A 23916-nucleotide genomic window follows, 5' to 3' on the forward strand; every position below is an offset into this window, starting at 1 on the left:
TGTTTAGTGAAGAACACCCTAAAAATGGCACGATGTGTCCCTTCTTGTTGTATCACAAATAGATGCATCTTTCATTCCGTTTTTTGTAATGGTAAATCTTTGTAGCTCCCATAATGTCCAGAAAAGGGTTTTATACTCAATAGGTGCATGCTAATTCTGGTACCAAGATCTGGTCCTACTTTCTGGTTATTAGACAGAATTCCTTCTCTCCTAGTTCTCTACTGGCCAGAGTGGGCTCTGGTGACGGTTTGGCTTCTTGAACATTTAATAACTGATAAATATCAGTTATCTAGTCCTATCTTCTCAATGAACTTCCCAAATCATTCTTTGTTCTGAACATGCAAATTTTTCCCACATGTCTACAATATATAAAGAGCTCCTGTAAGTCAACAAAAGACAAACATGTAATTACAAGGAATCACTACCAACTACTGAATTAACTTGTTATATCAATTAAACTTATTAATGTAAATCTGTGGAAAGGCTATATGCTTCTTATTTTCAGATAGTCCCAAAAACAGTTGGAAATAAGGATTGAACCAACCTAGCAAAATTATATGAAATTAATATCTGTGGTAATTCTTATGAGAATGCAGTGTTTGTGACATAACACCTGGAATTCTCCCCTGTAGTTTGCCAGGAATGCTCTGGTGTAATTCTACCCAGTAAAATATTACAAGACACATTTTTTTTCTTAGTATAAAAAGAGCATTGATTACTGAAACACAAATATAGACTAAAAGCAAGAATCATAAATAAACCAAGTTAGCCTGTCACAGGAGACTATTGAATTGCTCAGTACCTGGACACCCATCTCTGAACAGTAATTTATTCTCAGTACAACTTTAAACAAAAATCCCTTACTAAAGGGACTTCCCTGGTGGCACAGTGGTTAAGACTACACGCTCCCAATGCAGGTGGCCTGGGTTTGATCCCTGGTTGGGGAACTAGATCCCACATGCATGCCCCAACTAAGAGTTCGCATGCCACAACTAAGGAGACCACCTGCTGCAGCTAAGACCCAACACAACCAAAAAGATAAATATTTGTTTTTAATTCCTTATTAAAGCAAGATTCATTAATGTCGTCTGCCCTTTTTGCCTGATGGAATGGTGAAATTTGAGTGCCTTCAATGATTTTGTTATTCCACTCAAGTGCTGATTCAAAATCATCCTAAAAATTGAAACTTCAAATGAGAAACTTTCAATGGCTGCCTTTTATAGCCAGGGACTCAATACTATTTCCGCTTTCTCTACTTCATGGTCGTAATCACTCACTTATGATGTTTGGGACTCACATACACCTAGGTTCAACTTATTTCCCAGTGCATTCTGAAGGAGAATGTGCTCATTTCCATCAAAACCAGAATTGGATATGATTGCCGTATCAGAGTTGGCGCAATTTACCATATCTTTCAGGGCTGTGAGATTTGGTCATAAAACTTCCAATGGCTGGTGTATTTTGCTCTAAAATGTGGCTATTTCTCATATCATTTTATGGTCCAGTTCACAAATAAATAATGTCAGATTATTTAATATAATGAAACCTAAGACCTACTTAGTAACCCATTTTCAAACCATGTACACACTGACTTTGCCAACATACAGCGACATTTCCAAGGCCATGAACAACTGTCACCATGCAGAATCAGAGAATTTTCATCACCTATGTCAAATTCCACAGGCTTATTCCTCTACCCGTTGAGCATGAAAATTTGCAACCAGTCCAAAAGTATGATTCAGCAAATAAAACACCAATGCCGCTCCTCGTGCAGCTTTAGCAAAGGCGACCCAGACTAGAAAAATGTGCACTGCCAGAAATGTTTCTGTTTTTAAGAACCTCCAGGCACAACTGAATGCATCCTTTAAATTGTCTGGCTTTTGTTATTGTAAACCAACCCCTCCACATTACTTTAATGTGGCGGTTACTTGAAAACATAATTGCTAGGAGTAACCACGGTACCGTCAAAAACAAAACCATCTTGTTTTCCCCACTCCCTGTTCTCAGTGCACCAGCTCCATAATGTATGTTGTATATACAGATCTTTGAAAGGAAAGAAAATCTTTGGGACCATACTAAGATCCCCAACTATGCTCCATCAGCTAAAGAATACATATTGAAACACAATAGCAAATGCAGCTTTTTTTTTCCTGGAAGAACAATGGAACAATTTGCTACTGTTGAATCACACATACACACCCACCCCAAACATAACCACAACTCAAAACTCCACACACATGCACACACGCACACACATACACACACACAGAGTTTGTGGATTATATCTACGAAACTCTAGTTTTATGAAAAATAAATCTAGTTCTTCTGAACCAGTGTCTGTTAACTGAAAGCAGCACGACACCTAAAAGACACAATTGGTCTCTACCTCAGGAGGGAGACAGATAAGCAAATGAACCATTGCTTAACAGATTACCCAATCAAGATGGACCAACAAAATGGGTTATCGGCTAACAGATTTACTCTCTAAGATGAACCAACCAAGTAATCCATTGGTTAACTAGGTACCCAACCATGATGAACCCACCAAGAGGGCCATTAGTTAACAGATCAACCAAGATGAACCACCCAAGTGGTTCTGCTAATAGAAGAACCAAACATGAGAAATCCACCAAGTGGGCCACTCTTTAACAGAGAAACAAACCAAGTGAAATCTGAGGATGCCAAACACAGTTTGATCCAGAAGAGATAAAATAAAACTTCTTATTCAACAAATAGAAGCTCTTCATGGACCCAAACATACACCATGAAATCTGGAGTGGTGTGACCCCCACTTGGGTCCCCACACAGGACTGGAATGGATCGCACAGCTGTACTTACGAAGATTATTTATGGGGGTTCTGGTATCCATGTTCTCGTAATGCTGGACATGGACCACGATGTTGAGATCTCTCTCCATGTGGTCAGTGTTGCAGTGGCCCTGTGGCCTCATGACATCTGCAAGGGCCCTGAAAGAAGAGAAAATTTAAATCTGTTCATTCAAAACAATGATTGGCACATACTTGGGCCTATGAACAAAAGACAAGACCCCTTCCTCCATGGAGCTGCCATTCTACTGAGGGGCAGAGGGGAAAAAAAGACATTAGTAAGTAAGATCACTGCAATTAGAGATTACATAAGGACCTCACGCAGAACAGTTCACATGCCTCTCACAATAGTGATGTAATAGCAGTGTTACCTACTTTATAGAGTTGCTGAGAGGATTAAATGATGAATATATGTAATATGTCTGCACCCCACAAGTTTAGTTCCCCTTTATGACTAACCCTAGATACCAACACCTCACGTACAGCAATGGCCCACTATTCCTAACAATAAGTAACATTTACTGAGTACTTACCGTAAGCCAGGCACTATACTAGTCACGTTACATACTTTAATTCAACTAAGCAGCATGTAAACATCTTATGAGGATTATTACTCTATGTTTGCAGATGAGTAAACAAAGACTCAGAGAGGTGAATTGATTCCACTTACATGAAATTTTCAGAATGGGCAAATCCATAGAGACAAAGTAGATTAGTGGTTGCCAGGGGCTGGGGGTGTGGGAGGGGAAATAGGAAGTGACTGCTAATGAGTGATGGGTTTCTTTTTAGGATGATGAAAATGTTCTAGAATTAGACAGTGGTGATGGTTGCTCAACTTTCTGAATATACTAAAAACCACTGAATTGTACACTTTTTAGTATTTTTTAATATTTATTTATTTGGCTGCGCCAGGTTTTAGTGGCAGCACGAGGGATCTTCATTGTGGCATGCGGGATCTAGTTCCCTGACTAGGTATCAAACCCAGGCCCTCTGCATTGGGAGGGTGAAGTCTTAACCACTGGACAACCAGGGAAGTCTCTGTACACTTTTTTTTTAATCCTAAATATACTGAGATGGAGTGGTCTGGAAAAGCCTTTCTGAGGAGGTGATATTTGAGTACAGCCCTGAGCAGTAGAAGGAGTTGGTCACATAAAGACGATGAAAGAACATTCTGGGCAGAGGGGCAGCAAGTGCAAAGGTCCTGAGGCAGGAAAGAGTTCAGGTATCTGAGGGACAAGCAAGAAGGCCAATAAAGCTGGATTATGGCAAACAGGGGGGATAATGTTACAAGGTGTGGATTATCCATTCTCCAAAACAAAAAAATGCCCAAGTTAACTCAGCTAATCAGTGGAGGGACTAAGATACAAATCTGAGTGTCTTTGAAATCAGAGTCCAGGCTCCTTCCTACTCTGTGCAGTAAGCAAGGCCTGAAACTCAAAGGGGCTGCAGGGAAGGAATGTTTGAAACATAGAATAGATGCCTCCCAAACCTAATTTGCCTTTTTTCACTTTTAAACAGGCTCTTTATATGAACTTCAGGGGATCTCTGAACTCCTCTGGAATTGAATGGAAATTTTATTTGTGCGTTTTTCTCGAAGAAGAAGCCATAGATATCAACAGATTCTCTAAGGAGTCTCTCCAAAATTTCAGAATATTCGGACTTTCAAGAGGACAGCAAAGTAAATATTCAATAAGTCTATCCATGAACTCGGTCAGCACTGCCATCGGCAGATTCCCTGGGCTTCTTCTGAGTGCCAAAATTCATGCAATTCACCTAAAAGCCAAGCCATACTTTTTCCAAGGCAGCCCTTCCCAGAGCATGCAGTGAAGACAGGGATTCTTAGAGCCCGCACATCCTGGACAAAGAGTCTTCAAGATGTGGTCCACTCACTCAGGGACTGCCTAAAATAATTTGGCATGGGGCAAGGAAACATGAGAACTTCTGTGTATGGTCTTTAGTCATTAAGAATAAGAAATAAATTTAATATGTGAATTGATGCTGGAGCCCTCATTTGGAATACCCATGTCAGATGGTGAGAATCTGGAGTCTTGGACCAAGGAGGGTGGCTAGCAGTGGCACCATCATTAGGCTGCATCACCTGTATTGCAGTTATGTGCACCCCTAAAGCGGATGTGCAGGCAAAGTATCTAGTTTTACCAGGCTAACCATCACTACGTGGACATGGGGCTTAAAAATGTCCCCCATAACAAAACCACAGCTTGGAGATAATACTGATGACACAAGCACAGGAAAAGGACAGATTGGACTCTCCCCTCCTCTTCAACAGCTTCTCACAAGGTTAAAACAATGATGGCCTATTCAGATCAAAATGAAGTCAGCCAAAAATAATCAAAGCTCTCAGGAAAACTATTCAAACTATGGATTTATTTATGAATGATGAGCTTCATCCTCAACACACATTAGGCTTTGAGAGATGAGCTAATGATTGCACGAAGTCAGCACCATTGACAACAAATTGTAAATATTTATTTCACCTTCAGCTCACTTTAATATTTCTGTTCTTATGTATGCTTTATAGTGTATCTAAACAACAAGGCCCTATTGTATAGCACAGGGAACTATATTCAATATCCTGTGATAAGCCATAATGGAAAAGAATATGAAAAAGAATATATATATATATAAAACTGAATCACTTTGCTGTACAGCAGAAATTAACACATTGTAAATCAACTATCCTTCAATAAAATTTTAAAAAATAATAAATGCTATAGTGTACATAATTTTTGTTGGTATGTGCACATATTGAGGTGTATGCTAAAAAAATGTTACAATTAGGGATGTGTTTTTAAAAATTAGTGAATTAGTGGAAAGAACCAACTATGTACTACAAGCCAAATAAATGCCCAAGGAATTGGTATTTATGTGTGACACGTACTTCAGGTGCTTCTCAAACTCGAATATGCATTCAGATTACCTTCAGGGTCTTGTTAAGATGCAGATTCTGATTCAAGGTGTCTGAGGCAGGGCCTGAGATTCTGCTCAAGCTCCCAGGTGATGGAGATGCTGCTGGTCCACAGGCCACAATCTGAATAGCAAGATCCTAAAGGTAATGTCATGGTAAATTTTATGTGTCAACTTGACTGAAGAGAACAAAGATTTGGTCAAACATTATTCTGGATGCGTCTGAGAGGGTGTTTTTGGATGAGATTAACATATAGATTGATAGACTGAGGAAAGCAGATTGCCCTCCATGGGGTGGGCCTCATCCGATCAGTTGAAGGCTGGAATAGAACAAAAGGCTGACCCTCCCCCAAGTAAGAGAGAATTTCCCTGCCTGATGGCCTTCAAACTGGGACGTCAGCTCTTCATGTTTCTACGGTGACCTACAGGCTTTCAGACTCAAACTGGGACCTTGACTCTGCAGATTTTGGACCTCCCAGCTTCAATTAACATGTGTGGCAATTCTGCATAAATCTCTTCATAGATAGATAGATGACAGATAGATAGATAGATAGATAGATAGATAGATAGATAGATAGATAGATCTCCTAGAGGTTCTGTTTCTCTGCAGTACCCTAACTAACACAGGCACCTTATTGAAGAAACTACACTTTTCCTTGATATCCCTTAACCCAGCTCCAAATTGTTATGTTAAAACATTGCCATTTTTGAGGTTGAAGATGATGGAATATTGGCAATTTCATAAGGTTCAACTTAGTATCACTTCACTTGTATATTTACTTGTACATTACCTGTCTCCTGCCATTTGACCATGAGCTCTGTGCCTGCACTATTTGCTGCATTCTCAGAGCTCTCTGCACAGGGCTGGGTATACCAAAGGTACTCAATAAAAACCTATTGAATGAAAATTTAAAAAACCTATTGAATGAATATATCAATGAGCAAATGAATGACTGAATGAGGAGATACCTTATGTCATATAAACCAGGATGTCAGGAATCAGAACTCCTATGTGCCAGGTACCGTACTAGGACACAGGTGACAGATGGGGAAGAGACTGTTAGCATCCCTGCACTCCTTAATGTGAAAGATAACGGAAGGAGACAGATAATAAACTAGTAAACTAGTAAATTATTAAGTTCATTTTAGACTGTAATGTGAAATGAAGCAAATAACATTGAGTGATGGGCTGGAGGGGGCAAGGAGGGGGGCGTTAGTAAGTAAGCCTGTGGGGTCAGGGACAGCGTCTCAGACAGGTGACATTGAGCTGAGACTTGAATGCAGAGGAGGGGCCAGCCAGAGAATTTGAGGCAAACGAACACAACAACTCCAAAGCAGCAATGAGCGTGGCATAGCTGAGGAACAAAAAGAAAAGGCTGCATCCCTTTTCTTTCCAATTACAGAAAGCAAATAAAAGACCCCAGCATTACCGAACAAAGCTCAGAGTTCCAGCATCTTGCTTCATAGCCTCCAGGGGTTCCAAGGTCTAAACTATGTCCTGACTTTTAAACACTTGAATGGGATTCCTGAGAATTTCCTCTTTTACCAGAAGCATCATTTATTTTTCAAGGATCTAAGGGCAATGGGCACCAGGTACCTTTCTGGAGTAGTGGTTATACAGGTGTAGACATTTGTCCAAGCTCATCAAACTGTACAGATAATGTGTGTGCATTTTATTGTGTAAATTAGACCCCAATAAAGTAGACTTTTTAACATCTTTATTGGAGTATAACTGCTTTGCAATGTTGTTAAAGTTGATTTTTCAAATGTAAGGACTCAGTACCCAAAGAGAAGCAAACATATTCTGCAAAGAAAAATAATTTAGACTTTTCCATGGCCAACAGTATATGCATTCATGGGCTTCTCCAGCCTGGGGAGCTGGTGGAAGCCACAAGATAACCATAAATGTGTAAGAAAAAGGGGAGGTGGAAGGGAAGCTGGAATAAGAGAGAAAAGGCAAGGGAAGAAGGGACATATATCACTTGATGCCATTTCTTTGCAAGAGACTCCAATACGTGTGAAGCATGTTTGAAAAACACACAGGACATTGTGCTACATAATTTGTCACTTGGATTTCAGATTCTGTCTGAAGGTGGGCAAAATAATGACGTGTGTTCCCTACTGGCTTCGAGTGTAGAGAGCTTCCTGCCCCAAGGTCATTTCTTACCGATGCCTTTGCCAAGGGGCTGGCCCTGCCAGGGGCAGATGCAGAAAACATGCCTAGTCTTGATCTGACAGTGGCTCCGTGAACTGGCCCTGATGTGTGCACTGTTACTTGCAGGGCATCGAGCACCTCTCTGTGATCTGCAAAGACTGAAGTCCTGCATCTCAGTGATCCAAGGCAGTGCAGCTTAGTAGTCAAGGATCCGTGCTACAGCCTCAGACTGTCTGGGCCTGAAGTCCAACTCCTCCACTCACTAGGGGCTTGTGCATCCTCTTGGAAAGCAATCTGTGCCTCTGTGAAAGGCAGACTGTCATAAGGCGGACCTCCTTGTGGTGGGACATGAAATTAAATGAGAATTTACACACAAGCTTATGGCAAAATAGTAAAATGAAGTGTAAATAGTAATAGTAAAAGCAAGTGTTCTTCAATATCACCCAGGCCATGCATGCATCTAATGTTGTCTAATGTTGCAATGCATCTAATGTTGTCATACATGGATCGTCTCTCCTATTGTGAACCTGCCACTCCTTCTGCTAAAATTAAATGCAAGCCCAGAGAGGTTATAAGACTTGGCCAATGTCACACAGCTAAACAGTCATAGCAGAGCAAGGGCTAGACACAGAGTTCCAGACTACAACTTCACCCACTTCGGTAGATAAGGGTTAGAAAATTCCAGTAATAAGGATGATGATAAAGGGTAATAGTCACTGAGCAGTGACCATATGGCAGGCCCTGCTCTAAGAGCTTTCTAAGCCCAGTCTCAGTGAATCCTCACACAAGCCTATGCTATAGGGACCCTCATCATCCCATTTTGTAGGCAAGAACCTGAGAATCAGAGAAGTGACGTAAATTTCCCAGAGTCACACAGCTATTAAGTGGCTGAACTGGGACTGAATCTGGAGCCATCTGACTTGAGCCCATTTCTGTTAAGATCAGCCTGATGACCTCTCTGGGGACTGCAGGTAACATAACTGAGTGAATGGGGCTGGGGGGGGCGGGGGGGGCGGGGGCTGGAGATTAAACCTAAGAGGGTCCTAAAGGGAACAGTTGCTGTTTGAATATGCAGGTCCAATATTACCAGACCTATCGACTTCTCAAGAGAAATCAGAAATCTGGATTTCTGTGTGAAATCTCTCAGTTTTTAAATGTTGGCAATTGGTTCTAAGTTGGTTTTAAAACACCATACTTAATAGAGACTAAAGAGATTTCACAGCCAAAGGCAGTGAGCTTTGACTGGATCCTGGTTTGAGAAACTCTAAAAGCTCTAAAAGACATTTCTGGTACATGACTGGGAAAACAGTAATACAGTTGGCTATTTGACGATGTTACGGAATTTTTGTTCTTTTTCTTGGGTGTGATACTGGAATTGTGTTATGTGGGAGAATGTCCTTGTTCTTAGGAGATCCACACTGAAGTATTCAAGGATGAAGCGTCATGTCTGCAACTTATTTTCAACTGCTTCAGCCAAAAAACAAAGGGAAAACAGAGAGGAAGGGAGGGAAGGAGAAAAGAAGGAAAAAAGGAAGGGAGGAAAGAAGGAAGAGAGATAGCAAACAGGACAAAATACTCATAATTGTTCAATCTAAATTGGTAGTTCTTAACTGGGAGTGATTTTGCCCCTGGATGACTTTTGGCAACACCTGAGGACGTTTTTAATTGTCCCGAATGAAGCGTGGGGTGGGTGCTACCTGCACCTAGTGGGTAGCGTCCAGGGCTGCTGCAATGCTCAGGACAGCGCCCATAGCAAAGAATTATCCAGCTCCGAATGTCAACAGTGTAAGGGGAAGAAATCCTGCTCTAGATGAAAGATATACTGGACTTCGTGTTTATTCTTCTTCCAAGTTTTTTGTATGTTTAAAATGTTTCACAATAACAAATTGAGGAAAACTTAAAAATAAGAATACCTAAATAGAAATACCTTGCAGACCAAACAAAACAGGTCTGCATGGTTTGGTACCCATAGCTGGCCACCATTTGCAGTCACTTCTTCCAATAAATTGTGCTTGAATGTGGCAGCTGTTACAGCTGCTGAATGAGCATCTGTACAGTTCTCCCAACATCACAAGCAAGGTCCATGCACGCTCCTGGAACTGCTGTCTTTCCGTTTTTTCAGTCCTAATCAGCCCAAAGGGAAGCGTGGGATGTGCCCAGGACTCTGAGCCTAGAAACTGACCTCCTCAAACACAAGCACACTGGTCATCAATACCAGTCAGGGTGTGACGTGGGAGCAGCACGTGCTGTTAAGTCTTTGAGAAGATACTTTCGGATGAGGTAAGAACATCCCAGTGACCCTAGCAGCTGCAGACAAAGTAAATGAAGAGGCTGCAGCCAGCAGGTTAATTTCACCTAGAAGCCACCGTATAGTCTCTCTGATGCGGAGCTTGGTGTGCTGGCCCCACCCAAGCATCCCATGGCCCCGTGCAGGCAAAAGTGGATGAGGCCACTGCCATGGCTGGGACTTGAAATGATTAACTGCATCAGCAGAGCAGGATGCGTTTGGTGAGAACCTGGGGCGGCCCCCAGCACCACAGAAATACACATAAAGGCTACACACACGGGGAAAACCAGCAATAGAATGTAAATAAGTAAGAGTCACACTGGATGAATTCATCCATCCTCAACCCTGTAAAATATTCCCGAATCAAGACCAGTGTTTCTCCAAGTGTGGACCACTTTACGTGAGCCATTCAGGGAGGTGGTGAAATGCAGATTTCCGAGGCCCAGACGGATGGATTTAGTATCTCTCTGGATCGAACTCAAGACTGTGCATTTTAGGACGCTCCCCAAATTCTGACGCTCACTCAAACTGAAAACATCTGCCCCAGACACAGCTGAAACCGGGGGACTAGGGATCGCACAACTTTCTGTGTGACCTTGAGCAAGCCACCAACCTCAGCTATGATTTGCTCCTATGTAAGTGGGAATTAAATTAGCACCTGTCTCATCGCTGTGCAAACTAAACGAGAAAATGTTCACACACACACACACACACACACCCCTCTAGTATAGCGCCTGGCACCCAGAACTGTGCTCAGCAAATGTTACTTCCTTTTCCTGGACAGTGATTGGCTGAACACTGTAAAGCCTGGAGAGATACACAGAAGTATGGATGGTCAGGCCCCACCCTAGAGGTTCTGATTTGAACCATCTAGGGTGGGGCTCCCAGCAAGAGGACTCTTTTAAAAGCACTCCAGGTGACCCTAAACATCAGCCGAGGTTGAAAACTATACTTTAGGAGTTGCACGTAAGAATCAACCATCCTTTCTCTTCAGGAGTACATACTTTCACTCCATTCTGGAATTCCCAAAATGTATGCAAGGAGAGCCTGTGTTGAGGCTCTGCTACCCCAGGACTGGGTACGCCTAGATTTCACCTCCAAGCAGACCTCTTCCGATACCTGCAGAAGAATGTGGCTGCAGCCTGCTGGGCTGAAGTAAACAGAGCTGCAAGGGGGCAGGACCAGGAAGTTGAGTCCCTGCTGGCCTGAAGCTAGCATCTTTCTCCCACAGATGCCCAAAGGTTAGCTCCCGCTCCACCTTCTCACCTCCCTCTTCAGGCCTCTCCACCCCCATCCCAACCAAACAAGGAGGAGGACTCCTGTAAGAGCTGGTTTGCAAGGCAAAGGCTCCAAGGAGATTTCAGCAGAGGAATTAAGCCGAAATCTGCAAGGCAGTCTACCTATATCCCTGGGTGAATCTCCCTACCAAGGCAACAGTCTCTGCCGCAGCCCTGCTTCCGTGTCTCACTCTCACCTTAATACAGACCCTTGGCGAGGACAGTGGGGGAAGTGAAACCACCCGGCCCATGCGGTTGGCGATCGGGCACCTTGGGGTTACGGGGAGGTGGGCGGGGCCTGCTCTTGACTCTTTTTAGTAGGTCAGGCTTTCTTGAATGCCCTGGGAGCTTACTTCTGTGCCTCCAGACCTCAACATCCATCCACACCTCCCTACTGACCGAAACCGAGAGGAACTTCCTCACCTCTTCCCCCAAATTCTTCCCATCTGGAAAAAAAAAATCGGATAATCTGAGTATAAGTAGAAAATAATTACTAGTGAGGTGGTGATGTTCCTTCGCCTATTTTTGGTGGGTCTCTTTGTTGAGATTTTTTAGGCGGGCACACTGGCACCCGGAGGTGCGGGGTGTGTGTGTGTTGGGTGGGGCATGGGGGGAACACATGGCGACTCTGTTGCCCATATTCGGAAAAAGAATAAACCTGGCGCCCCAGTCATCCAGCTGTTCGCAGGCCACCCGGCGCTCTTCAACCCCGCCCGCCCGGACCTCACACCAACCCCAGGCCTCACCCCGGCCGGGGGCTGCGTCCTCGCGTCTGCGTGTTCCGCCTCAAAGTTACTAGGTCGTGCGAATCGATTTAGATACTTAAAAAAAAAAAAAAAGCAAAAGGCAAATAGCTCCGTTAATCCCAAATGCCTTCTCCCATCTGCTGAGACCTGCTCGTGCTGAGACTTGCATAATGAACAAGGCAAAAGGGGAAGTTGACGAATCAGAGTATCTGGGGGGTGAAGGCACGCGGGGAGAAGGCTCCGGTCCTTGGAGACCACGCCAGCCTGGGCAAGGGGGGGCAGCGCGCAGCTGAGGTCGCTGCCCCAGGCGGGGAGAGGTGGCGACTGGAGAGCGGGACGAGGGGGCTAAGGGGAGGGGTGGCGAGGTCCCAATTCCAGGGACCTGGCAGCTCGGAGAAAGCGAGGCGGCCGCTCCAAGCACAGCTTTTGTTCTCGCCCTCCCCGCACTCTCCACCTCCCTCGCCACATTTTCGCGAGTCGTACGAGTTGCAGGCGGCACACACTCCTTGCCTCCCTCCCTCCCTCCCGCACACACGCGCGCGCGCGAGCTCACACACGCCCCCCTTCCCTTTCGGGCTCGCTGGCCCCTGTTTACCTAGAGGCTAGTATCTGGAATCCGAAGGCTGGACCCCCTCCCCAAAGCCCAAGACTTCGGAGCCACGGGTTCCCAGGGACTGTGTGTCTCAAGCCCGCTGCAAGCCTCGGCGGGAGGGGGCGGCAAGAGCGCGGGGGAGGAGAAGACACCCCTAACCCCCACACACGCTCATGTCCGCACCTGTGCTGAGCGCAGCGTCCCCTCTCTGCGCTCTCAGCCCAAGTTGGCTGCCCGGGTGACATACCCCCGCGGAGAAGCGAGGGTCGGGGGGAGCGCCATTGCCTCCAGGAAGGTGGAGAGGAGAGAGTAGGGAGAGCCCGGAGGAGGGGGGGGGAAGGCAGCCCACCTGGACATGTGCTCCCTTTGGGGCCGGTGCGCTTTCTCCAGCCCCAGCTTGGTGAAGATGCCCACGAGCACCATGACGGCCACCACCCCGCAGATGATGTAAACGATCAGGTTGGTCTTGTCCTTGGTGGGGTCGTGCAGGGGGTCGTCCTTGCGCGCTGGGGGCTTGCCGGTGTTGAGCCAGAGTGGAGTGTCGTAGTTGGTGCAGGTGCTCTGGTTCAGTCGCCGCTTCTTAAACGTGCAGCAGAACCGGAAGCCACAAGTCCCGCAGCAGAAGATGAAGTCGCCCGAGCTGCAGTTGAACGGCGGGTCCCACTGGCCCATGACATCGAAGTAGCCCCGGCAGAAGTCCGGCGTGGGCGCCCGGGTCGGGGGTGCGTCCGAAACCCCCACGCCCTCACCGACCTCTCCGGAGGCGGCCCCCGAGCGGTTGCCCCCCGCCAGCACCACCACGCCGCCCAGCTGCGCCAGCTGCCCGTGCCCCGCTCGCTCCTGCGCCCGGCACACGCGGGCGCACAGCTCGGTGAGGAAGCAGCCGAGGAGCAGCCGGAGGACGCGGCGCATCGTGTTTCCCAGCCCGGGCTCGGCCGCTCGGCCGCCGCTGGAGCCGCTGCAGCCGCCTCTCGAGGCGCGGCCGAAGCTGCCGAGGCTGCTGCCGGGGGCTGCGAGCCGCCGCGGGCCGCACATGCAGGGAGCGGCGCGGGGCGCTCGGTGGTCGGCGGCCACTGCGCTCGGCTCAGCCCGCGTTCGCCTCCAGCGCGCAGCGCGCCGAGGGGCCGGTCGGGGAGGAGCGCGCCGGCCGGGCGGGGGGAGGAGGAGCGGGGGCAAGCGCGGGGTGCAGGTCCGGATGGCCACAGGGGGAGGCGGGGGCCGGAGAGCAAGGGCGAGTCGGTCTGTCCGCGCCTCCCCTCGGCCGGCGGCTCTGGACTCGCCGCCCCGCGCCCGCTCGCAGGATCCCTCTCACCTCTCCAGCTGGCCAAGTGCGCCGGAGAGAGCTAAGCAACACTTGTGGAATGAAGGGAGGGCAGGAGGGAAGGGGGAGGGGGAGGAGGGCGGGCAGAGGAGGCGCGGGGGGGGCGAGGGGGCGGGAGCGAGCTGGAGAGGGGCGGGGGCGCGGGAGAGGTGACTCGGGCTGGCGGGCGCCAATTGGGGGGCGTGCAGAGCTGAGCCTGGCTGGCGGGCGGAGAGGAGCGAGCTCCGGCAGCCGCAGAGGCTGAAGCACAGCTCGGATTTCCCGGCAGGTGGAAACGGCTGCGGGACCTCCCGCGCCCTCTCTGGAGGGGAGCCGCGGCTCAGACCTGTTCCGGGCGCAGAGGCGGCTCCGCCCGGGGCTTTTTCCCGGGAGCGTGCGCAGCAGCTGCGGCTGGAGTCGGCCCACCAGGGAAGGGGTGACTCGAAGGGTTGAGGGACAGGCCAGGTAGCTTCCACTCCAAGACAGACTGGGGCGCAGTCTGATCAGGATCACCCCTCCCAGGTGGCGCGGGGCCGCCCTGCCCTTTCCCCGACTGTGCCCTCCAGCCAGAGGCGCCACCCTTTTGGGTCAACTCCCGGGGCCCAGGCGAGGACCAAGGTTGAGCTGGGAAGGCCGGTGGCAAGCGCCTGGGCCCGGGGTAAGCACCCCCGGGAGAGGGGCTCGGGATGAACTAAAGTCAAAGAAACGCAGGGGTAAGGTGAGGAAGCGGCCAAGGCCGAGGCAATGGCCTGTCCCAGAACGTCTTTCCTTGGGACTCTCCCAGGCCCCTAGACCTGCCACTCTGTCCCTCTTCGCCGTCGCCGCCTTCCCTGCGCTCCACAGGAGGGCACACCAAGGCGCCGCCTCTGCGCGCCCAGATCTGGTGCAGCGCAAGGCCTTGGCGCCCGGCCTCAGCTGCCCTCCGGGACCTGGAGCCCGCGCGCATCGGTCTCCCGGAGCCGGCTGGTCCCTGTCCCCACCGACCCTCCACCTCCCTTGATATCCTCACCGGGAGCTGCCGAGCCGGGCCTTGCCTCCTCGGCTTTCAGTCTCCCGTCGCCAGTCAGTGTTTCCAAACCTGCCCTCTCTCAAATCAGCCGATTCCAGCCATCCGTCGGCCCTCTCCCATTTCTCCCACTTCTTCCTCTCCTCGGCTTGAATTTGACTCCAGTAGCCCCTAAAACAGGATTTGTACCAAAGCTGCTACACCAAATTTAGATCCCCACACGCCCCTGCGTTTTGTTTTTTAATTGCATTAACTAAGTATACACTTAGCAGTAGGCTAGGCGATTTGCAGGGAAATGTTTCCACCACCCTTCTCTCCATTTGGCTGCAGTCAAGGGCTTCTCAGGGCATTTTCAAAGAACCAGGAGCTTGGGCCACATATAAAATGACATACGGCAGGGGTGGGGGTGTCCCCTTAATTGAAAAAGCATGGGGTTTTATTGGGACTCCGTTGCAAGTTTTCTCAGAATGAGACGCAGTTCAGCTAATTGTGCCTTCTCTTTGAAGAAACGGTCACCTACTGTCTCCCCCAAAGACTTGCAGGAATGACCCTATTCCAACAAAAACACACCAGGGCAGTACTGATAGAATGTATCCAGGGGTGTAGCAGCCCTGGAAGACTCACTGAATTATGGGCTGTATCATGTATTAAAGGCATCAGGACGAGGCACGAGACTGTGTAGTCTGAACTCATCGGATTCATCATAATGGGATCCCCAAAACAGGACAGTGTGGACTGTCTGTCCACCCACACACACCAGCACTGTGTAAGTCTCTACAAACACAGGCATTGGTGTGGGAGAGCTGACCACAGCTGACGTTTATTCAATGCTTGTAACATACCCACTAAGCTTGCTTGTTCTAAAATCACCTCCTCGAGGATGCTTAGAGCAGTGCCTAGCATCTAGCAGACAATCTGGGAATATTTGCTGAACCATTGAATGACTGACTTCATTTAACTCTACCTTTTAGGTAATCTTACCAAGCTCACACAACAGAGGGAGAGACTGAGGCCCAAAGCAATTAAACCAGGTGCCCAAGGAAGCACAGCAAGGAAGTGCTGCCATTGGCATTTGACCCAAGAAATTTGACTCAGGAGCCTATGTTCTAACCACCGCAGGTAGTGCCTTCCTAAAATAGGCCTCCAGACTCTCCATCCACCTGACATTATGGGGGGTTTTTTTTCTGTCTTCCCACATTAAAATGTAAAGTCCATGGCAGAAAGGGCCTTGACTCTCACAGGGTCCCCCAGCATCTAGAACAATGTGGATACGGGAAACACTTGAAAAATATGTACAGGCTGTTTTAATGAACTAAGACCTTTTATGCAAGACCCTGTCTTAAACTGAGAGAGGAAAGGAACACCTAGGGCTGAGACAGATATGCAGAGGGGTTGGGATATTTCCACATACTAATTCAGAATTAGGAAGTTCTGCTCCAGCATGTTTGCAACAGTCCAGGAAGCTGAGGCTCAAATAAGGGCTTTGTCCAAGGTCATATGGCCAGCAAATGGGAAATGCACAGCTGGATGCAGAGTGCCGGGCTCCTAATCCCAGGTCTCCTGCCATCCTACCCCACTGCACCCCACGTGACTCTTCCCAGCAAGCATCACGGCTGAGAGCTGAGGGCAACGAACCACTGAGGGCTAGGTCACAGACACCTTCCCGCAAGAGTTGGGGGTTTGAAGGCCCTTCTAAATTTGATTTTTTTAAAAAAGAACAATCTTAGCGAAAAGAGACAAAATCTAGACAGAAAAGTCCATTTCAGAATCTGCCTCCAATCTCTGTAAAATATTGCCTGTCACCAGGACATTTGAGTCTGGTCCTCAGAGGAGACTGGCTCTGGCGGCTGCTCCCGGCTTTAATTAACAGAGACTGCCCCCTGTTTGTCACAGGGAGAGTGCAGGGATCTTGCTTTGGAAAGAAGCGGACCTAATCCACTCTGCGTGGCTTATTTACCACATTCCATACCTGAAGCCCCGTGAGCTTTGCCCAAACCAAATTCCCTTCCTGGTCCCGCCAGCCGTGGCTGTCACTGCCCCCTGGAATACTGCCCGAGCCTATTTCCCAAGAATTTGAAAAATATTTAGAAGAGAGAGGAATCATCTTGGTTCCTTTTACTCCTCAAAGGAAAAAAGTTGATTTCCTCTGGGTATGTCAAGTCAGTAAATAGATTCATTACTTCGTACTAGATGTGTGATTATTGGGAACATGCCCCCATTTGGAACATGTGATTGAGAATATATTTCTTTCAGGGCTTTGGAGGCTGGGGGGTGGGGGGCATTTGAAACACCTGGCAAGTTAATGGAAGATGAAAAATCATTAGTAAATGCCACCCCCTACCACTACCCAAATGAATTCGTGCACACGTGTTGAAATTAAAATGTAGCTCTTAATGAAAGTGCTTTCTATGAAAGAGATAACATTATTATTTACAACACAGGGGCTTTTAATATCTAAAGAAGAATCTCATTGGCTCTAGCCTTAATTATGTCAGACTGCAGTGCATGTAACAGCGAGAATGCAATTGTACTCCCCAATTAGGGGAGACAGCAATGCAAGGAAGGATGTTCCCTTACCAGGACTTGCAATCAATGTCCAGAAGCAGCTCAACAAATTAGATTATTTGCAGCTGTGGCCCTCACTCCAAGGAGCTGTTTGTTAATTGTCCCATCAGGTGGTCCTTGGGGCTTCAAAGCAGTTTCTAAGCAACTGTTACCCTTGAGAAAAAATAAAAGAGTTGAAACAGACGCTTTAGTTTATAACCTCAGGGAGCTTCCCGGGTGAAATTCGAAACTGGCCCATCTCAGGAGAGAGGGAAGAAAGAAGCAGCCACTCCAGATTGGCAGAATTAATAAACAAGGGAACTTATAGTAGAGTTTGTCTTGGGCGGCTGCAAGAGGAGTAGATCTCTGCACCCATCTGCCAGAATCTTAACAGTTTATTTAGGCTTTTGCCTCCTTGGAACAGCTTCTAGTGAGGGAACAGTGGGTGGAATGTACATTTCAAGGACAGGAGGGAGAGAGGAGCCTCAGCTTGCCCAGGTCCAGCTCTCTGGTTAATGGGTGGTCACATCCTCTGGAAGACTTTCCCCAACAGAAGCCAAAATGTAGCTAGTACCTTGCCAGCTTCAAGCAACACACTGATTTGATGTATTTTAGTCTCTTGTTCTGAAAAGATAAGAGAAGCCTTATAAAAGAAGTGAAGTGGGTCTGCAGTAAGGTTCTCTAAGACTAGAGGTGGTGTGTGAGATGATTTTTGGTGGTACCCCAACAAAGATTTTTTAAACAGTTTTATATTTGTTGAGGAAAAAAATGCACAACCTAAAAGCTGAGAATTATGTTTTATTTGGTTGGACAATCTGAGGACTTCAAGCCAGGGAGACAGGACTCTCAGACCGCTCTGAGGGACTGCTCCAAAGAGGTAAGGGAGGAGCCAGAATATAAGGAGTTTTTGCAACAAAGACCAGGCAGTCGGAACATCAAAAGATTACTGTTAATTGGGGACTTTCCTGGTGGCACAGTGGTTAAGAATCCACCTGTCAATGCAGGGGACACAGGTTCGAGCCCTGGTCCGGGAAGATCCCACATGCCACAGAGCAATTAAGCCCATGCACCACAACTACTGAGCCTGCGCTCTACAGCCCGTGCACCACAACTACTGAAGCCCACGTGCCTAGAGGCCGTGCTCATCAGTGAGAAGCCCCCGCACCGCAACGAGGAGTAGCCCCAGCTCACCACAACTAGAAAAAGCCCGCATGCAGCAATGAAAATCCAACGCAGCCAAAAAATTAATTAAAAACAAATTACTGTTAATTAAAGAAAACCAGATATCTCAAGTTAATGAATTTAGCGCTTTTCTATGTCTGGGAAGATGGAAGAGTCTGGGCTCACTGAAATCATTCTTTTGATATGCTCCTCAGCTATCTGGGGCCGGAATCCTGCTTTTCTCCACTCTGAATCCCCTCAGGGTGCACCGTTTGAGTTGACTGCAGTGGCTAAGGGCTTGGCAGTGGGCACCCCATTTTACTCCATCCTGAGTTCCTTCAGGGCTCGTTGTCCAGGAAGTCTGTAGTGGCTTGATGGCTGCAACGTCCTTTGTTTACTGACATGGCAGGCAACATTTTTTCACTGCCATTTATTTCAATGTGTATCAGAAAAAAATGACCCATCAAACACATGGCTTAAATGTTTAAGGTATAGTTAATTCTTTCAAGTACAACAATTTAAAGTCAATTTTTTAAAAATAATAAATATAGTATTTATTAATGAAGTGAAATACGAATAAAGAATATAAAGTGGCTGGTACTGAAAACCAAAGTTTAGGAAGCTTCGGCTTTAGCAACAGGACGGGGTTTCTCAACTTCAGCACTGCTGATACTTTGGAGCGGTTAATTAATTCTCCATTGGGGGGCTGTCCTGTGCACTGTAGAATGTTTAGCAGCATCCCTGGACTCTACCCACTGGGTGCCAGCAGCACCTCCTAGTTCTGGCAACGAAAAACTGTTGACAAAACATCCCCAGGGGGCAAAACTGATCAAGAACCACTGAGTCTTGCCTATGTTTAAATCCCGGCTCTTTCTCAAATGAGATTTATGACCTCGAATAAGTCACTTAAGCTCTCTAAGCCTCAGTTTCCTCATCTATATGATAGGGATAAGAATGGTGCCTCTCCCCAGGCATATTACAGACATTCCATACCTTGTGTGGAGAGATCAGCACAGTAAAAGTAACCTTACGTTGACCTTAAAAGTAAAGCAGCCAGTTATTTTACCAGCAAAATGCGTTAATTTGGGAATATCAGAGAACTGCAATTTCATACAAGCGAAAGCTCTACGCAAGTCCGGCAAACAAAGGAGAGGAGTGTTATTTTATAGCGAAAAGGAGGAAGTTAGGATTCGGTGCTTTGAACAAAGGTCCCCTCGAAGGATCGCGAGATTTCAGGGTGGTGATGGCTTCCCATTGGCTGAGTTTGGACAGTTCCCATTGGGTGGGCTTGTTGCTGGGGTTGGGGGAAGAAATCTTTCTTCCTCCTGCTGGGGTAGGAAAGAAGTGACACCTTCAGGCTGGGAATGCAAGGTATGTTTCTTTCTGTTGGGGTCTGTAACTGAATGGAGTGGTAGTGCCTGAGAGTTCCCCCTTCTGGCCTCCAGACTCCATTTTATTTGTTTTTGTTTTTGTTTTGCGGTACGTGGGCCTCTCACTGCTGTGGCCTCTCCTGTTGCGGAGCACAGCTCCGGACGCGCAGGCTCAGCGCCTATGGCTCACGGGCCCAGCCGCTCCGAGGCATGTGGGATCCTCCCGGACCGGGGCACGAACCCGTGTCCCCTGCATCGGCAGGCGGACTCTCAACCACTGCGCCACCGGGGAAGCCCCAGACTCCATTTTAAATGAGGTTTCCATTATTCAGTTTCACATTTAGCAGTGAAACACTCACTCTTACTACAGTAAACCTGAAGAGTCTACAATGTGTCAGGCACTGCACTGGACACTGAGGAGACAGATGACTGAGACAAGATCTTGCTTTCCAGGATCACAACATCTCCAGGTTGAGATAGAATATAGAGGCAGGGCAGAATTTTCCTGGGCGTGCAATCTGTGCAGCCTTACAGAGAACCATGCTCCGGAAGGCTCCATGCTTGATTTAATGCTCTACAGTTGTCTTCTTGAAATTCCAAATGATTTTTGAACACGTGGTCCCACCAATTATGTAACCGGTCCTGTGTATAGGTAATGCAACTCCAGCAGAAACAGAGGTCAAGCTTATGGAAACTTAGAGGAGGATGTTTAGCTCCACCAACCCAGGAAAGGAGGACTTCCCAGAGGTGGTGACATTTGAGTTAACGTTAAGTTAATTTAAGTTAAATGTGTGTAAGCATTCTCAGAAACATAGCAGGCAGAATTTTGGTAGACCCTCTTTAAAAGTAGTTCTCAAAAGCTAGTCCACAGAACAATACCAATATGTGTCGAGGTTTTCACTAAGCCATAGAAAATTGAGAAAAAGTAAGGCTGATGAAATGTGTTCAAAAACACCTCTTTTAATTGTTACATATTCTGTTTGTATTAAAATTTTCTTTCTAAGGTAATGTTGTTGGAGTTACTCCATGTTAGTTTCATATTTATATAGTGTGTGTGTGTGTGTGTGTGTGTGTGTGTGTGTGATTTTTAAAATATTTCTTACCAGCGAAGAATTGGAAACCTATCTTCCCAATTTTGGTCATTTTACTATAGATGAAATCCCAGAGGCTGGGACAACTAATTTAAAAACATCACAGTAGCTTCTGTTTACAAGTAAAGTGGTAGGTTGAAGCAATTATCTGAATAATTTAAGTCCATCCAACTATACTTGTGAAATCAAAATAGGTTTGGGGGTCATGAATTTTCCAGCTAGCTACATGGGTTAAAACAACTAGCTTTACCCCTAGGAATCAACTGAGACTAGATGAAAAACCCACAGCTGTTTACTCCCCAGACCCTGTCTCTCTGCTCAAATACCTATAAATACAGATTGTATTAGTTAGTTTTTAACATGTAACAAATCATCCCGAAACTTAGTGGCTTAAAACAACTGCTATTTATTTAACTAATAGTTCTGTGAATTGGAAACTTTTAAATTGGCTTCAACTCAATGGTTCTTCTGGTCTTGGCTGGACTCACTAATGGATTTGCTATTAGCTGCTAGGTCATCAGGGTGCTGGTTGGTCTGGGACAGCCTTCAGCTGGGAAAGTTCCTCTCCATCCCATGAGGGTTCTCATATGCCATCAGGCTAGCCCAGGATATTTCACACGGTGCCTGGGCAGGTTTCCTTTTGAGAGAAGGCATGAAAGCCCTACTGAGACCCGGGTCGGAACAATCACACCATCACTTCTGCCACATTCTGTTGGCTCAAAGCAAACCATAAAACCAGTCCCTAGGGCTTCCCTGGTGGCGCAGTGGTTGAGAGTCCGCCTGCTGATGCAGGGGACACGGGTTCGTGCCCTGGTCCGGGAAGATCCCACATGCCGCGGAGCGGCTGGGCCCGTGAGCCATAGCCGCTGAGCCTGCGCGTCCGGAGCCTGCGCGTCCGGAGCCTGTGCTCCGCCACGGGAGAGGCCGCAACAGTGAGAGGCCCGCGTACCGCAAAAAAAAAAAAAAAAACAGAAAAATGCAGTCCCTATTCAAGGTGTAGAGAAATAGACTTCTTCTCTTGATGGGAAAAGCTGCAAAAAGTCACATTGAAAAGGGGCCTGCCTACAAGGATGTGTGAATGACGGCAGCTATTTTTATATCAACTGTCTCAGTCTGTTTGGGCTGCTATAACAAAATACCTTAGACTAGATGGTTTCTAGACAACAGAAAGTTATTTCTCACAGTCCGGAGGCTGGGGACTCTAAGATCAAGGCAGGAGCATGGTCACATTCCGGTGAGAGCCCTCTTCCCGGTTCATAGCCAGCACCTTCTCATCATATTCTCACATGGTGGAAGAGGTGGGGGGATCTCATTTGTACGAACAACAATCCCATTATGAGGGCTTCATGCTCGTGACCTAAGCACCTCCCACAGGCCCCACTGTCTAATACATCACATTGGGTAGCTGGATCTCAACATATGAACGTGTTAGGGACACAAACGTTCAGACCACAGCATCAACCTACCACATATATCAAATCCCATTACTACTAACCACAGTAGACTTAAAAATCTCCATATCACCAAGATTGCCCAACCAACAATATTCAAGGAGAAACTTATATACATGAACTGTGCTGCAACCAAATAAGCAGCAGCCACACAGAGCTGTGTTTTCACCCACATGTTCCCTTGGACATTGGAAAGTTCAGTGCATCGATGCCCAGCCATGTGTCCAAACCAGTAAACTGGAAGGTCTTTAATACCAACTTTTATTTCAACTTCCATGTCCTATTAATCACCAAGTTCTGTCAATTCTCCCTCCTAAATAAATATCAGATCCTTCCTCTCCTTTCATCCCCATTGTCACGGCTTCAGTTCAGCCCTCATCACTTCTCACAGTGACAATTACACTTGCCCCTAGTTTCACCTAACCCCCTATGTCCTCGTCCTGAATCCAGCTGCCTTTCATTCACTTAACAACCCTTTATTGAATGATCACTTTGTGCCAAGCACTGTGCTAGGAACAGGCGGGTACAAGAAGAAATAAGAGAGACCCTATAGTTTGGTAAACAAAAGAAGCAAGAAAACAAATTTATTAGTCAGATTAGGTCATCTGCTATAACACACAAACCCAAGATCTCAGGGGCTTAACATAGTAAATGACGACTTAGGAATCCAAGTCCCTCCCGTGATGTAGCGCCACCATTCTGAAATCATTTACTTTTAGCCATGTGGATACCATGTGGAGCCATGTATGTGGATGAAAGAGCAGAAAGATTGAGTGAGGCAATTTATGGCCATGCCTGAATGGGGCATACATCATTCCCACCATATCTCATTAGCTGAACTTGATCACATGGTCCCAACTTAAGCACAAAGGAAGCTGGAAAATGTAGTCTTCCTATGCGCTCAGAGAAAGAAAGAGAATTGCTCAGTATATAACCAGTCCTTGTCTCAACAGATCATTGTAATACGTGTAATAGATGTTATGTGGTTGGAAAAGTATAGCATCCTGTGGGAGCCAGGGGAGGGTTTAATACATTTAATATATCCTGGGATTCAAGAAGGTATGGTGGTAGACTGAATAGTGGCCCCCAAAGATATCCAAGTCCTAATCCCTGGAAGCTGAAACCCAGTACTTAGCAAAAGGGACTTTGTAGATGTGATTAAGTTAAGGATCTTGAGATGGAGAAA

The 23916-nt window shown here is 46.9% G+C and overlaps 1 protein-coding gene and 1 long non-coding RNA gene across 2 annotated transcripts in view; both read right to left on the reverse strand.

The window, feature by feature from the left end:
• Positions 1-13719, reverse strand: part of SHISA9 (shisa family member 9) — a 293574-nt gene extending 279855 nt beyond the window's left edge. Inside the window, exons 1-2 of the mRNA XM_033839679.1 lie at positions 13157-13719; positions 2839-2966 (exon numbers count right to left, since the gene is read on the reverse strand). Coding sequence (XP_033695570.1) covers positions 2839-2966; positions 13157-13719 — 691 coding nt within the window. The remainder of the gene's footprint in view (positions 1-2838; positions 2967-13156) is intronic.
• A 3989-nt stretch (positions 13720-17708) lies between these two features.
• Positions 17709-22542, reverse strand: LOC141276592 (uncharacterized). The gene is made up of 3 exons (XR_012326483.1): positions 22419-22542; positions 18232-18281; positions 17709-17831 (listed from the first exon to the last, which is right to left on the reverse strand). It is a non-coding gene; the product is annotated as an uncharacterized lncRNA (long non-coding RNA).
• Between the last annotated feature and the right edge of the window lie 1374 nt (positions 22543-23916).

This window comes from Tursiops truncatus, chromosome 15, assembly GCF_011762595.2.
Source record: "Tursiops truncatus isolate mTurTru1 chromosome 15, mTurTru1.mat.Y, whole genome shotgun sequence".
Classification (NCBI taxonomy): Eukaryota; Metazoa; Chordata; class Mammalia; order Artiodactyla; family Delphinidae; genus Tursiops; species Tursiops truncatus.